Source organism: Schistocerca cancellata, chromosome 7 (assembly GCF_023864275.1).
Source record: "Schistocerca cancellata isolate TAMUIC-IGC-003103 chromosome 7, iqSchCanc2.1, whole genome shotgun sequence".
NCBI classification, from domain to species: Eukaryota; Metazoa; Arthropoda; class Insecta; order Orthoptera; family Acrididae; genus Schistocerca; species Schistocerca cancellata.
This window is the reverse complement of record NC_064632.1, coordinates 333,792,535-333,809,417: the sequence shown is the minus strand read 5'-3', so window position 1 is coordinate 333,809,417 and position 16,883 is coordinate 333,792,535. Positions and strand designations below refer to the sequence as shown.

The following is a 16,883-nucleotide window of genomic DNA, read 5'->3' as shown; positions in this document are numbered from 1 at the left end:
CTTCTGGTTATGAGGCCATCTCAAAAGTATCGTGTATGTAGAGCACATTCCAGATGTGGAGACACTGGAGCAGCGTATTCATGCTGCCTTTCACATTGTTTGGATGCAGGATGGCCGATGTGAACGTGTGAGGCAGATCAGGCTACAGCGCGTATACGCATGCGTTGAGACACATGGAAACCATTTTCAGCATATACTGTAATTGTGGCTGCATGGTACAGCGCTTATTAGACCGCACTCACTGTAACAATGTATGGTTGAATAAATAGTGTCTAGCATGGAGACCATGCATTTCCGGACATAAGTGCATGAGATCTTTTTTGTTCCGTGTCCTCTCACCGATCAATCCGTAAGGTTTGTACACAGTGGAAAAAATCATCCTGTACGTCCTCCGTGGATGGTGGACTGTGCCACGTACGAAACTAGTCATTTCCTTTCCTGTTCCACTTGCAAATAGAGCGAGGGAAAAACGACTGCCTAAAAGCCTATCTAGGAACGTTCATTTATCGCATTTAATCTTCGTGGTCCTTAAACGCAATATACGTTGGCGGCAGTAAAATCGTTCTGCAGTCGCCCTCAAATACCGGTTATCGTTATTTCCACAATAGCGTCTCTCGAAAACAGCGTCGACTTCCCTCCAGTGATTCCCATTTGAGTTCACGAAGATTATCTGTAATACTTGCGAGCTAATCGGTTGCCGGTAAACATCTAGCAGCACGACTCTGAATTGCTTCTATGTCTTCCTTTAATCCAATCTGATGGGAATCCCAAACACTCGAACAGTACTTGAGCATTGGTCACATTAGCGTTCTATGTGCCGTCTCCTTTATATATGAGCTACACATTCCCAAAATTCTCCTGATTTCCTGTCAGAAAGGATACAGTTCGTAGTCATTGACGGGCAGTTATCTAGTGAAACAGAAGTGATATCTGGCGTTCCCCTAGGAAGTTTTAAAGATCCTCTTCTTAATTTATATAGGGTATTTAGGAGACTATTCGAGCAGAATTCTTACAGTTTTTGAAGATGATGATGTCGTTTACCGTCCCGCACACTCGTCGTGAGGTCAATACGAATTAAAAAATGATTTACAATAGATATCTGCGCAGTGCGAAAAGTGTCAGTTGACCCCGAACAAAAAACAGTAAGAGGTCTTCCACATGAGTACTAAGAGAATCCGTCGGGTTTCGATTACACAAATTTAAAGATTGTTGATTCAGTTAAATACCTACGCATTACAATTACGAATAGCTCAAACTGGAAACACCACACAAAAAATATTCTGGAGAAGAAAACCAGGGACTCAGTTTTATTGGAAGAACACTCGGGAGATGCAACAAATCCACTAAAGAAATTGCATAAACTACGCTTATCCGTCTTCTTATGGAGTAATGTTGCGCGGTATGCGATCCTGACCAGATACATCTGCATCTACACCCACAAGAGTACTCGGCAATTCGCAGTTACGTGCCAGGCAGAGGATTCCTTAAACCACCTGCAAGCTCTCTGTCTACCGTTCCACTCTCAGACGACACACGGGAAAAACGAACACATCTTTCCGTGCGAGCTCTGGTTTTTCTTATTTTATTATGATGCTCATTCTTCCCTAGGTAGCTGGGCGCCAACGAAGTTGGTGATTGAAATTTCATGAAAAGATACTAAGGCCTATGATTTTTTTATTAAATGGTTACCACAACCAACGCGCATATCGTATATGTGGCACTCTCTGCCTATTTCACGACAATACAAAACGAGCTGCCCTTCTTTGAACTCTTGCATTGTCATCCGTCAGTCATAATTGATGCAATTACCACACCACGCTGCAATACTCCAGAAGAGGGCGTACAAGCGTAGTGCAAGCTGTCCCTTCAATAGACCGGTACAATTTTCAAAGTATTCTGTCAATAAATCGCAGATAGGATTGACGGAGGGTATTGAAAACGTTCGAGGAAGGACAGCCCGTTTTCTGCTATCGCGAAATAGGAGAGAGAGTGGCACAGATATGATAAGCGAGTTGCGGCAGCACTCTCATGTCGTTTGATTTTATGCCGAAGTCTTTTCTCGAAACTTCGACCACCACCTTTCCCCTTCGAATACGAAAGTATTTTGTTGACTCTGACCAAAATAGGAAGAAACAACCATTGTGATTCAGCAAGACAAATCAGAGTTCTCACGCAAAGAGTGAACTGTTCATTTTTCCCACGTGCTATTCGACAGTGGAACGGTCGAGAAACGGTCTCAATATGGTTACATGAACCTCTGTAGAGCCCTGTAAAGCAAATTGGGGAGTATACACGCAGGCGCAGATGTAGATAGACACATGGCGTATAAGTTTTCTGCCCCTTCGGTTAATTCTGTGGTTTGTATGTAGGAATAACATCCAGAAACGATTATACAGGAAGTGTCGAAAGTGAGTGGTGTCTTCAAAAACGAAAAGACGATGGAATAACGTTTTGCGCCCACAAACTCTCCCGTAACAGGCATTTCTTTTCTTTTAAAGATGCATGAACTCTTTCTAAAAATTCAGCGACAATTTCAATATCTCAAAATCAGTTTAGTGATGTGGTATAACAATTGAACTTCTTGGGTGGAAAGTCTGTAAACCTAGCTTGATGACGTTCCTCACAGAGTTCTTTAACCAAAGAATAAATTATACCTTTAGTTCATTGACGATCTTACGGTGGAATATGTAAATAACTGTAAGTATTTTGTATGATGCTGTCCATTGCCGACATCTCTGATTGAAAGTAACAGAAGTAGCGGAAGTAAATAACTGAAAAATTACTACTGGAAGCGCAATATGGAGATCAAAAAAGACATAGAATTATTTTTTTTAATAACGTACACATCTATTGCGCTAACATTTAATGTTTCAACGACGGCTGTTGTTGTGAGGGTCTGGTACAGAAATGCCGACCGTTTCCTCTTACTTGTACAGGTGGAAGGTAATGTGTGCTGATTGGGTATATGGCATTAGAAACATACAGGAGAACATCATTGCACATGTAGGGAGTGGACAAAAATACAGAAACACCAAAAAACGCAACACAAAAACACATTACGGCGCCTAATACGGTGTTGGAAAAAAATTGGCATTCAAAACAAGTTCCAGTCGTCTGGGGATGGATAAATACACGTCCTATATGAAACTTCCTGGCAGACTAAAACTGTGTGCCGGACCGAGACTAGAACTCGGGAATTCTCATTCTGGAAACATCCCCCAGGCTGTGGCTAGACCATGTCTCCGCAATATCCTTTCTTCGAGGAATGCTAGTTTGCAAGGTTCGCAGAAGAGCTTCCGTGAAGTTTGGAAGGTAGAAGATGAGGTACTGGCAGAATTGAAGCTATGAGAACGGGTCGAGAGTCGTGCTTGGGTAGCTCGAATGGTAGAGCACTTGCCTGCGAAAGGCAAAGGTCCGGAGTTCGAGTCTCGGTCCGGCAAACAGTTTTAATCTGCCAGGAAGTTTCATATCACCGCACACTCCACTGCAGAGTGAAAATCTCATTCTGGAAATGTCCTGTATGGTTTTCCTGCAAAATACTGGCAAGTTCAACTAATGGTGGAGGTGGATAGCGATCACGCGCCCTTCTCGCTTAAGTGGACCTCAGAGTTCCAATAATATTGAGATCTGCTGATTGTGGCAGCCAGGGGAGATGCGACGTTCGATCTTCGCGCCCACAAAACCAGACCTGGACGTCGCGAGCTGTGTGACCAGCGGCTCTGCCGCCATGGAATACAGCGTCACCATTGGTGTACAAACATTGTACCATAGAATGGACCTGATCACTCAAAATGGTCACATAATCCTTGCCAAATGCGATCTTGCAGAGCACCCATGGGCCCCTTGGTATACCACGGCATGGCTCCCCAAATTGTAACCAAAACCCATCATTTTTCACTCTTAGACGTACACTCGGCCAGACGTTGGAAATAGTGTGCGATAAGACTCGTCCAACCAAATGACATTCATCCAGTATTCTGTAGTTTAAGTATTATGGCTTCAGCACAAAATTTTTCTTGTTGCGGACATTTGCATCACTGATGAGTAGTTTTGCAGTTCCACGTTTCCCTGCAAAAAAATGGTTGAAATGGCTCTGAGCACTATGGGACCTAACTTCTGAGGTCATCAGTCGCCTAGAACTTAGAACTACTTAAACCTAACTAACCTAAGGACATCACACACATCCATACCCGAGGCAGGATTCGAACCTGCGTCCGTAGCGGTCGCGCGGTTCCAGTCTGTAGCGCCTAGAACTGCTCGGCCACTTCGCCCGGCGTCTCCCTGCAATTCCCCGCTTATGATGCCCCCTTCGTGTTGTTTTGCTGCCGAAAAAGTACGCGAGTGTGACATTCAGTTCTGAAGTAACTTTTGCAGCCGCTGTCCTCTTACACTGCTCGCCATTAAAATTGCTACACCCCGAAGATGACGTGCTACAGACGCGAAGTGTAACCGTCAGGAAGAAGATGCTGTGATATGCAAATGATTAGCATTTCAGAGCATTCACACAAGGTTGGCGCCCTTGGCGACACCTACAACGTGCTGACATGAACAAACTTTCCAACCGATTTCTCATACACAAACAGCAATTGACCGGCGTTGCCTGGTGAAACGTTGTTGTGATGCCTCGTGTAAGGAGGAGAAATGCGTACCATCACGTATCCGACTTTGATAAGCGTCGTACTGTAGCCTATCGCGATTGCGGTTTATCGTATCGCGACATTGCTGTTCGCGTTGGTCGAGATCCAATGACTGTTAGCACAATATGGAATAGGTGGGTTCTGGAGGGTAATACGGAACACCGTGCTGGATCCCAACGGCCTCGTATCACTAGCAGTCGAGATGACAGGCATCTTATCCGCATGTCTGTAACGGATCGTGCAGCCACGTCTCGATCCCTTAGTCAACAGATGGGGACGTTTGCAAGACAACAACCATCTGCACGAACATTTCGACGACGTTTGCAGCACCATGCCTATCAGCTCGGAGACCACGGCTGCGGTTACCCTTGACGCTGCGTCACAGACAGGAGCGCCTGCGATGGTGTACTCAACGACGAACCTGGGTGCACGAGTTGCAAAACGTAATTTTTTCGGATGAATCCGGGTTCTGTTTCAGCATCAGGATGGTCGCATCCGTGTTTGGTGACATCGCGGTGAACTCATATTGGTAGCGTGTATTCGTGAACGCCATACTGGCGTATCACACGGCGTGATGGTATGGGGTACCATTGGTTACGCGTCTCGGTCACCTCTTGTTCGCATTGACGGCACTTTGAACAGTGGACGTTACATTTCAGATGTGTTACGACCCGTGGCTCTACTCTTCATTCGATCCCTGCAGAACCCTACATTTCAGCAGGATAATGCACGAGCGCATGTTGCAAGTCCTGTACGGGTCTTTCTGGATACAGAAAATGTTGGACTGCTGCCCTGTCCAACACATAATCCAGATCTCGCACCAATTGAAAACGTCTGGTCACTGGTGGCCGAGCAACTGGCTCGTCACAATACGCCAGTCACTACTCTTGGTGAACTGTGGTATCGTGTTGAAACTGCGTGGGCAGCAGTACCTGTACACGCCATCCAAGCTCTGTTTGACTCAATGCCTAGGCGTATCAAGACCGTTATTACGGCCAGAGGTGGTTGTTGTGGGTACTCATTTCTCAGGATCTATGCATCGAAATTGTCTGAAAATGTAATCACATGTCAGTTCTAGTATAATATATTTGTCCAATGAATACCAGTTTATCATCTACATTTCTTATTGGTGTAGCAATTTTAATGGCCAGTAGTATATTATTCGTTACAGTCCTCTGGAATGACGGTCCATCATAAGCACTCAGCACACTCTTTCGTCCGCGCTGTGATTTAGCTGTGATGTTTTTCCTGCTACGGTCGCAGGTTCGAATCCTGCCTCGGGCGTCAAGATGTGATGTCCATAGGTTAGTTAGGTTTAAGTAGTTCTATGTCTAGGGAACTGATGCCCTCAGATGTTAAGTCCCATAGTGCTTCGAGCCATTTGAAAAATTTTTCATGTGTTTTCGCGTTCCCTGTACGCGTTCTAAATCTTATATACGGTGCCCCTTTAACACAAAACAGTTTAACTATCTTGGTTACGGAAGTACCCCTCACACGAGCACAAACAAACTGCCCATGTTCGAATTCACTTGGCTCTAGCATACGACACTCACAGCTACACAGTGTAAGTAGGCTGTTTAGGTTTGTCTGCCATTGTAGTGTTGGGCAGCGGCAGCTGGATGTGAACAGCGCGTAGCGTTGCGCAGTTGGAGGTGAGCCGCCAGCAGTGGTGGATGTGGGCAGAGAGATGGCGGAGTTTTGAAATTTGTAATACTGGATATTATGAACTGCTATATACATTATGACTTTTAAACACTATTGAGGTAAATACATTGTTTGTTCTCTATTAAAATCTTTCATTTGCTAACTATACCTATTAGTAGTTAGTGCCTTCCGTAGTTTGAATCTTTTATTTAGCTGGCAGTAGTGGCGCTCGCTGTATTGCTGTAGCTTGAGTAACGAAGATTTTTGTGAGGTAAGTGATTTGTGAAAGGTATAGGTTAATGTTAGTCAGGGCCATTCCTTTGTAGGGATTTCTGAAAGTCAGATTGCGTTGCGCTAAAAATATTGTGTGTCAGTTTAAGGAGAGTCTTGTATAATTGTTCTAAGGGGACGTTTCAACAGAACACTGTTCTCACCATGACTGACACTTTCAGCGTACTGAGGACAGTGTAAGAGGCTGTTCGCGGTCAGATACAACAGCGAAACTCGCAGGATTGGATAGCATCTGCATTTACGTTCAAGCACGCATTTCTGGCGATATTTTCATACTTTTGTCCACCCCCCTAAATTTAAAACATTAATGCATGGGAATGTGTAGAGGGCGTCTCATTCAAGTGATGACTGAGGTGTCGTTGGTGGTATTGGTGATGCTGGTGTTAGTAATAGTGATGGTGGGGGTGGTGCTGGTGGTGACAGAGTGTTTTATGAAAACAAAAAATTCTACATCTACATCTACATGGATACTCTGCAAATCACATTTAAGTGCCTGGCAGGGGGTTCATCGACCCACCTTCACAATAATTCCCTATTATTCCAGTCTCGTATAACGCGCGGAAAGAACAAACACCTATACTTTCCGTACGAGCTCTGATTTCCCTTATTTTATCATGGTTATAGATTCTCCCTATGTAGATTGGTGTCAACAAAATATTTTCGCATTCGGAGGAGAAAGCTGGTGATTGAAATTTCGTGAGAAGTTTCCGCCGCAACGAAAAACGCGTTTGGTTTAGTGATGTCCACCCCAAATCTTGTATCATTTCAGTGACACTCTCTCCCCTATTTCGTGATAATCATAGTACAATAATGCTGCCCTTCTTTGAACTTTTTCGATGTACTCCGTCAGTCCTATCTGGTAAGGATCCCACACCGCGCAGCAGTATTCTAAAAGAGGACAGACAACAGTTGTGTATGGAGTCTCCTTAGTAGATCTGTTACATTTTCTAAGTGTTCTGCCAAGAAAACGCTGTCTTTGGTTAGCCTTACCCACAACATTTTCTATTCGTTCCTTTCAATGTAAGTTGTTCGTAATTGTAATTCCTAGGTATTTAGTTGAATTTACGGCCTTTAGATTTGACTGATTCATCGTGTTACCGAAGATTAACGGATTCCTTTTAGCAATGTGGATTACCACACACTTTTCATTATTTAGGGTCAACTGCCAATTTTCACACCATACACATATCTTAATCGTTTTTCAATTTGTTTTCATCTTCAGATGACTTTATTAGTCGATAAACAGCAGCGTCATCTGCAAACAACCTAAGACGGCTGCTCATATTGTCTCCCAAATCGTTTATGTAGATAAGGTACAGCAAATGGCCTGTAACACTACCTTGAGGAACGCCAGAAATCACTTCCGTTTCACTCGATGACGTTCCGTCAGTTACTATGAACTGTAACCTCTCTGACAGGATATCAGAAATCTAGTCACATAACTGAGACGATATTCTATAAGCACGCAATTCCACTACAAGCCACCTGCGTGGTACGGTGTCAAAAGCCTTCCGGAAAGCCAGAAATACGGAATCAATCTGAAATCCCTTGTCAATGGCACACTCAACACTTCATGTGAGTAAAGAGCTAGTTGAGTTTCACAAGAACGATGTTTTCTAAATCCGTGTTGACTGTGTGTCAATAGACTGTTTTCTTCGAGTTAAATCATAATGTTCGAACACAATATATGTTCCAAAATCCTGCTGCATATCGACGTTAATGATATGGGCCTGTAATTTAGTGGATTACTCCTACTACCTTTCTTGAACATTGGTGTGACCTGTGCAACTTCCCAGTCTTTGAGTACGGATCTTTCGTCGAGCGAACGATTGTGTATGTTTGTTAATTATGGAGCTACAGCATCAGCATACTCTGAAAGGAACCTCATTGGTATACAGTCTGGACCAGAAGACTTACTTTTATTAAGTGATTTTAGTTGCTTCACTACTCCGAGGATATTTACTTCTACGTTACTCATGTTGACAGCTGTTGTTAATTTGCATTCTGGAATATTTACTTCGTCTTCTTTTGTGAATTCATTTCGGAAGGCTGTGTTTAGTAACTCTGCTTCGGCAGCACTATCTTCGATAGTATATCCATTGCTAACGCGCAAAGAAGGCATTGATAATGTATTATTAATACATTCCAATTCGTCAGTAATCTTCCTTCCCCCTCTTAGAGGGGCGTCACTGCGATGCTCTGGCATTCATGCGGACACCAAATAAATATTTCATTTCGCGCTACGGACTAAGTTTTGCCATAGAGCGTTTTTTGAAGACTCTAAAACCAAAAGTTTAGAAATGTGGTTGACTTCTCACTATATTCCCGCCACATCATTGTCAATCGCTATCGCAGAAAAGACATTTTCTAGATCAGCCAAAGCATTTATTCTCTTTAGCGCACTCGTCTTTAAGTATTTTGAAAGTATCTGCCAAAAATACTTTTTTTATTACTGTACTTACTGTGAAGACTATGAAGACTATATTATATACTCGTGTACGTATTACTGCAGTATAACTGGTATGTCTAGGTAAAGAGAGCGGTAAGTAAAACGGAGAGTCTCCAGAACGAATTTTCGCACTGCAGTGTAGTATGCACCGATTTTTAACTCTCTCACAGTTTAAAACTTCTCGGTGGACTAGGACTCGAATCTGGTTAAGTTTATTTCAAAACAAATAGTTCTTCAAGAAATACACGCACTCAATGTGTACTAATACGGATAAAAGTAAAGACGATCTATTTTAAATGTCAGTACATTATTTCATTCCTCATATTCACTGTAGGCAGGCAACGATGAATGATTTAAAAAATGTAATACCATATCCGTTGTGCCATTTATCCATAATACAGCGATTATTCTTCGTGTCAGTTTAACAGACAGGGTTTCCTTTGACATGCGTTACATATTCATGAACTCATATATAATGCGCGCCATAAACAGTTCATTGGCTGTGCACGTCGATAATTAATTAAACTGACCGATAATTTTAAATCCTTTATTGTATTATGGGCAATCAGTACTACTTGAATTGGTCTGAATTCATCTAGAATTTTTGTTGCAGTGGCTTTGTGACAACTTTAAAACAATACACTAAATGGTTAGAAAAATCAATACAAAATTAAAACTTGAAAGTTGTTTCAAAACTGAAAATTCATTTCCTCTTATACTGCTCATGTTGTCAAGGAGTCTTTTAACATTACGTCATTATTTTTCTTTTTAACAACGCTGGAATGCTGTGTAACAGTTGCGAGTAAGGTGTACTTCACATGACCCTTATATAATAATGTGAGATTTGTTACTTTATTATATTCACTGAGGTCAGAGGCTTTTTAAAGCAGTATGTATTCAATTTACGTAACTTGTTTTATCAAGAGCGTTCGCTGAAGAGAATCGATATAAAGTTTATATTGTGATAAATTGTTAACTCCTACTAACCAGTATCAATGGAATGATTCTCACTAAAATACAGTATTACTGTTACCTAAGTCTACCTATGATCTATTCTCGAAACTGATGATAAGGTTACTATGGTGACTGCAACACCAGTAAGTGTAGCTAAGTGGCTCAGACTCCCAGTATATTAATGACAGAGACGGTGGAGGGATCCTATATCGCCTGCAGAGTGCCTCTTATCAGAAACTACTTCACTGTGCACTTCATGTGATAGTTGCAACGAGAAGAGGACTGCGACCTCCGCGTTGTTACTTTGAAACATTTGGAGGATAACGCTTCGGTCTAAGCAAATTCCGTCAGAGGCGATGTCATTTTGACGTCACACACACTACCGACGACCGATGATCGGATATCGATTTTCGCTAGCATTCTATAAGGACCTCTCACAAGATTTCATGCTCGCGTACCGGAGATTTAAAGAAACATGTCATTCTTGGAATGATTTATTATAATTATTTCTATAACAAAATATCACGTGGTGATTTATCAACGGTTAATACCTTCATATAAGAGTGTACTCTTAGGAGTGAGTTATTTTCGTCAATAATTTACAAATTAAGAATGAAACACACTAGTTTTATAATTTTCAGTATGCCGTTTCAGTGTAATTGAGCACAAAAAATTTGTCATAAACGCATTAACATTATCATTAAATATCATGCCTCAACGATACAAGCCTTGAAGATATAATATGACAGCCAAGGCCGGAGTTAAACATCGCATTGATAAGTGCTAAAGCAATAAATAACGTCGTGGTTTCTGGCGTCGAAAGCTGTTGGTTCGCATCCCGTTGAATGTAACTGTTTCATGTAAGCGTTGTTAGCACGTTCTGTTACTTTGTTGTGAATGTAATACAAGTATGTTATGCAACACTAAATGTTATTTACATTCAGTCACATCCGAGAATGATGGATGAAATAAATATTTAACTATTTTGGAGTATGTGCTTACTCAAGAAATTAAGAGGACACTTAAATTGCTGCGACTGAAACGAGCAACAATAAAATTCATATTCTTCCTTCTCACAAACATTTGGCTCTTTATTTCCGAATATGTACGACTTTAGACTATGTGGATATGCAGAAACCTGAGAATGCAGCTTAAATTGCTGCGAGTGAATCGAGGAGCAATGATATTCACATTCTTCCTTGTCACAAAATCGACAGTCGATCATGCGGTCGTCGATATTGCTCGTGACGTCAAAATCACGTCACGTTTGCGTTTACAGTAATTAGATTAGATTAGATTTACTTTCATTCCAATTGATTCGTAGTGAGGAGGTCTTCCAGGATGTAGAACATGTCATAAAAAACAACAATACTTGACAAATATTTACAACTCAAACAAGCTAATGTACCATTCCACAGGTCCCAGGTGAATTGATCGTCAATGAACACTATATGAAAGAATCATTTTACAAACACTAATGCACTGAATTAAAAAAAAAAGTTGTTTTTGTTTATAAGGTAATAAATATAATAGAACTACTATAATACATATTTACAATGAACCCATTACTGCACTGAAATGGTACAGAAGTTGGATTGTACTTACACACACACACACACACACACACACACACACACACACACACACACACACACACACACACTTAAATAAGTAAATGAGATTTTAGCAACTTCCTGGCAGATTAAAACTGTGCGCCCGACCGAGACTCGAACTCGGGACCTTTGCCTTTCGCGGGCAAGTGCTCTACCGTCTGAGCTACCGAAGCACGACTCACGCCCGGTCCTCACAGCTTTACTTTTGGAAGGTAGGAGACGAGATACTGGCAGAAGTAAAGCTGTGAGGACCGGGCGTGAATCGTGCTTCGGTAGCTCAGATGGTAGAGCACTTGCCCGCGAAAGGCAAAGGTCCCGAGTTCGAGTCTCGGTCGGGCGCACAGTTTTAATCTGCCAGGAAGTTTCATATCAGCGCACACTCCGCTGCAGAGTGAAAATCTCATTCAAGATTTTAGCAGTTTGCCCACGCCAGAACAATTTAACTGACAATGTTTCCTTCTGCTTTTTCAGAGACAACTGAACGCGGCGGACTTCCTCATTTCGAGCGACCTTAAGTACGTCCTGCTAGTGTATAACAAGAAAAAGGTGAGTGAGCGGTTTCATTCTCGTATACACTAAAAGGTTCTGGCCGATTTGTTGTTGAGAAGTGGCATCATACAATCAGTCACACCTGGAACTCTTTGCAGGCATCATTGTTCAGAGGCCGTGCGGGGTAGCCGCGCGATCTTGGGCACGTTGCCACAGTTCGCGCGACTACACCCGTCGGAGGTTCGAGTCCTCTTTCGGGCACGGGTGTGTGTGTTGTCCTTAGCGTAAGTTAGATTAAGTAGTGTGTGAGCCTAGGGACCGATAACCTAAGCAGTTGGTCCCATGGGAATTACCACAAATTTCCATTGTTCAGACACTTTAATCCTGTTCACATGAGGTTTATTTATACAGTAATCTCGTTTCATAAACCTTCGAGTACATGCTTCTCCTTTCCTCACATCCCTCCTCTGTTTTCCCACAACCAACTGCAATACTAGTTTCTTCGGGGTAAAATTAACCGATACAGTTTTCTAATGATGATAAAGCACAGTTTAAGTATACTGCGCAGTGATGCACATGTAGTCCTAAAGAATTGGAAATAACAGATATTGACATGATGTTTATGTGTCTGCGATCGTTTGTTGTAATTCCATTATACTGAACAGGAGTTTTACTAACTGCTATGTTCCACTGTTGTCTGATCTTAACTATTATGCACTTGTGCCACAATATATTCGACGAAGGTTTCTTCTTTGACATTCGTATCAAAGTTCGTCTAAAAATATTTTGTTGATATACATTCGTATTGAACTACATAAACCGCAAAGCAAAACAGTAGGACAACCACGATACTCCATAGCCTGCCAACTACACTGTCCAGTCACATTAATGTGACCACCTGACAGAAGCCTCCATAACAACCTTCAATAGTGCAGACCGCTGTGCGAAGTGCAAGAGAATCATTGAGGCTCTGAAAGGGACCGACAGGGATGTGGAGCCATGCCGACTACATTACCATGGGCAGCTGCGTTACTTTTCGCGCTTGAAGATCCATGCCGTGTACAGTCCGTTTGGAGGTGACCCCACAGATTCTCGACTGGATTTTAATCTGGGGTTGCTTGCTGGGGGAGTACGGTAAACTAGTCTTCAAACTGGGCGCCTACACTGCTAGCTATGTGACATGTTGCATTCTCCTGTTGGTAGATGGCATTGTTTCGAGGAAAAGCAAACTGAATGAAGAGGTGGATATGGTCCCCAAAGAAAGATGCAAACTTCTTTATCCATTATGCCTTCCAGAATGACAAAATCATCCAGACCATAATGTTCCCTTTTCCAGCCTGGACCCTTCAGGTGATTGTCATAGGGAAAGATTTAGACTTTCCATGGCGTACATGCTAATGGTCATCCGTCCGATTGAGTTTAAAACTTGATTCATCTGAAAAAGCTACGTGTCGCCAATTCCAGTACTGGCGTGCCGTGCAAATTCCAGCCTTTGTGGACAATGAACAGCAGTCAGCATTGGTGCATGAACCAGCCGCTCGCTGTGGAGGCCCACACGCAGCAACGTTCGCTGAACGGTCGATGAAGAGATACTGTTGGTAACATCTTGATTCATATGAGCGGTCTGTTGCTCAACAGTTGTGTGTCTATTCGCCCGTGTAATGTCCTGCAGCAGTCGGCAGGAAAGAACTAACAGTCAGATTTGAACACACTTTGTTATAATTACAGAACAACCGCCTTCTTGGCGTACTCTAATTTTTAAACGCAAGAACAACAAGAAAACCATACAACTCTTGTAGTGGCAAAAGCAGATAGGAAAACAAGGCAATGGAAGAAAACAGAAACAAAAATCTACTCTACTAAAAACAAAATGCAACGTGCTACTGAAATGCTGTGGCGAGTGTATACAATACTAGAGCTGACGTAAGCACTGGTCGGATCTGTCCCTAGCGGTAGGCAAACAATGCCGGTCTGACTGTCCAGACGAGCTTATAAGGCCGAGTTGGCGGAGCGCTACATGAGTCACATGAGTTCCGATTGGTGGAACACTGTCACATGTCTGGCGAAGTAGTTCCACCTTTATTCGGAAAGCCTGTTATTGTTTATATTCACTGGCCATGTTTCACTCTGCCCTCTTGAAGGGAGTTCGGCAGCCAATCTTGCTTGTAGGTTGTGCGGGCCATCTAACTGATAAGGGGCTTTTACGACAACCCGCACACATCTCCGCAACCGTCGTTCAACCATATTTTCTGTGGCCTGTGGTCCACCAGAGTTGCCTCGTCACCGGTTTTGGAAAGCGCCGTTTTTCTTTGGATGGTATACTTTAACCAAAGTGGCATCAGAGCAGTTTACAGACTTAGCCATTTCTGAAATGCTTCCATTCTTGTCTCAAAAGCCGCTGATCATGCCCTTATGTATATCAGATCAATCGCTCTGTTTCCGCAATACGCTAATAACTGTACTGTCGTTCTCTTCTCAAAAAGACGCTTTATACACTCCTGGAAATGGAAAAAAGAACACATTGACACCGGTGTGACAGACCCACCATACTTGCTCCGGACACTGCGAGAGGGCTGTACAAGCAATGATCACACGCACGGCACAGCGGACACACCAGGAACCGCGGTGTTGGCCGTCGAATGGCGCTAGCTGCGCAGCATTTGTGCACCGCCGCCGTCAGTGTCAGCCAGTTTGCCGTGGCATACGGAGCTCCATCGCAGTCTTTAACACTGGTAGCATGCCGCGACAGCGTGGACGTGAACCGTATGTGCAGTTGACGGACTTTGAGCGAGGGCGTATAGAGGGCATGCGGGAGGCCGGGTGGACGTACCGCCGAATTGCTCAACACGTGGGGCGTGAGGTCTCCACAGTACATCGATGTTGTCGCCAGTGGTCGGCGGAAGGTGCACGTGCCCGTCGACCTGGGACCGGACCGCAGCGACGCACGGATGCACGCCAAGACCGTAGGATCCTACGCAGTGCCGTAGGGGACCGCACCGCCACTTCCCAGCAAATTAGGGACACTGTTGCTCCTGGGGTATCGGCGGGGACCATTCGCAACCGTCTCCATGAAGCTGGGCTACGGTCCCGCACACCGTTAGGCCGTCTTCCGCTCACGCCCCAACATCGTGCAGCCCGCCTCCAGTGGTGTCGCGACAGGCGTGAATGGAGCGACGAATGGAGACGTGTCGTCTTCAGCGATGAGAGTCGCTTCTGCCTTGGTGCCAATGATGGTCGTATGCGTGTTTGGCGCCGTGCAGGTGAGCGCCACAATCAGGACTGCATACGACCGAGGCACACAGGGCCAACACCCGGCATCATGGTGTGGGGAGCGATCTCCTACACTGGCCGTACACCACTGGTGATCGTCGAGGGGACACTGAATAGTGCACGGTACATCCAAACCGTCATCGAACCCATCGTTCTACCATTCCTAGACCGGCAAGGGAACTTGCTGTTCCAACAGGACAATGCACGTCCGCATGTATCCCGTGCCACCCAACGTGCTCTAGAAGGTGTAAGTCAACTACCCTGGCCAGCAAGATCTCCGGATCTGTCCCCCACTGAGCATGTTTGGGACTGGATGAAGCGTCGTCTCACGCGGTCTGCACGTCCAGCACGAACGCTGGTCCAACTGAGGCGCCAGGTGGAAATGGCATGGCAAGCCGTTCCACAGGACTACATCCAGCATCTCTACGATCGTCTCCATGGGAGAATAGCAGCCTGCATTGCTGCGAAAGGTGGATATACACTTTACTAGTGCCGACATTGTGCATGCTTTGTTGCCTGTGTCTATGTGCCTGTGGTTCTGTCAGTGTGATCATGTGATGTATCTGACCCCAGGAATGTGTCAATAAAGTTTCCCCTTCCTGGGACAATGAATTCACGGTGTTCTTATTTCAATTTCCAGGAGTGTATATAACCCACTTTTATGTGCTGCCAGCAGCCATCTATCAGTGGTTATTGCACCCAGAAGTCGAAAATAGGTGGCGGTCATATTAATGTGACTGGACCGTATAGTTGCCGTGTCATCAAGATGGTACAGACCATACATAGAATAGCGTTGAGTGGCCTACACCAGGCGCAACTGAGTAGGGCCACCCTCCAGAGCACAAGAAGGCAACAACACTGATTTATACTTCTGCCTTACGTCATTCAAGCAGTTCCCAAGTAGAAACACATTTTCTGAAACAGAGATAAGCAAATTCACTCCCACAGCATCAGAATAGTATCACCATCAAGACCCCTAAGACCCCCAAGGAGCATCAAACTGGATATTCTAAAAGTGATGGTAGCTGTCATTCACTGGATTCAGCGCTAGACCAGAGTGAAATTAACCTTCAACTATTGCCACACACTGTCTTACTGTAGTGAAGTATTATGTATGTCCTATAAATAAATTATTGTAAATTGTTGGTAATATGCTTTGCCATAATTTTGCCGTAGAGTTGCCTAACCCTATTTGGTCTGTGATGAGACTGTACAGTTGCTGTGTACAAACAAGCCATCTCATAATAGCAATTTCTTCGGCGGTAGAGCTTATCTTCCTGTCACAAATTTATATTTGACACCAAGAGTATTTGGTGAAGACAATTAGATACCTATCCTGTTTTCATAGCCAGGTTGCATAACGCAGAAGCATAAAACAGGCCTTGCCTTGTTACATCAACTCTGGAGGCTGCCTGAACTCACTCTCGAGTGTAGGCAGCTCGGTGTCCTTCTGTCTATGGCTGTGTTCTCTTTCTTCTGGCGCACACGGCGCTATTCATTTGAATGAAGATTGATGATAATCTAACTCACTAAATG

At 43.8% G+C, this 16,883-nt stretch overlaps 1 protein-coding gene across 2 annotated transcripts in view; it reads left to right on the top strand.

Annotated features, from left to right (window-relative positions):
- Positions 1–16,883, top strand: part of LOC126091972 (inactive dipeptidyl peptidase 10-like) — a 1,178,675-nt gene that overhangs the window by 697,019 nt on the left and 464,773 nt on the right. For both annotated transcript variants that reach the window (XM_049907324.1, XM_049907325.1), the window contains exon 4: positions 12,060–12,134. In XM_049907324.1, the coding sequence (XP_049763281.1) occupies positions 12,060–12,134 (75 nt within the window). The remainder of the gene's footprint in view (positions 1–12,059; positions 12,135–16,883) is intronic.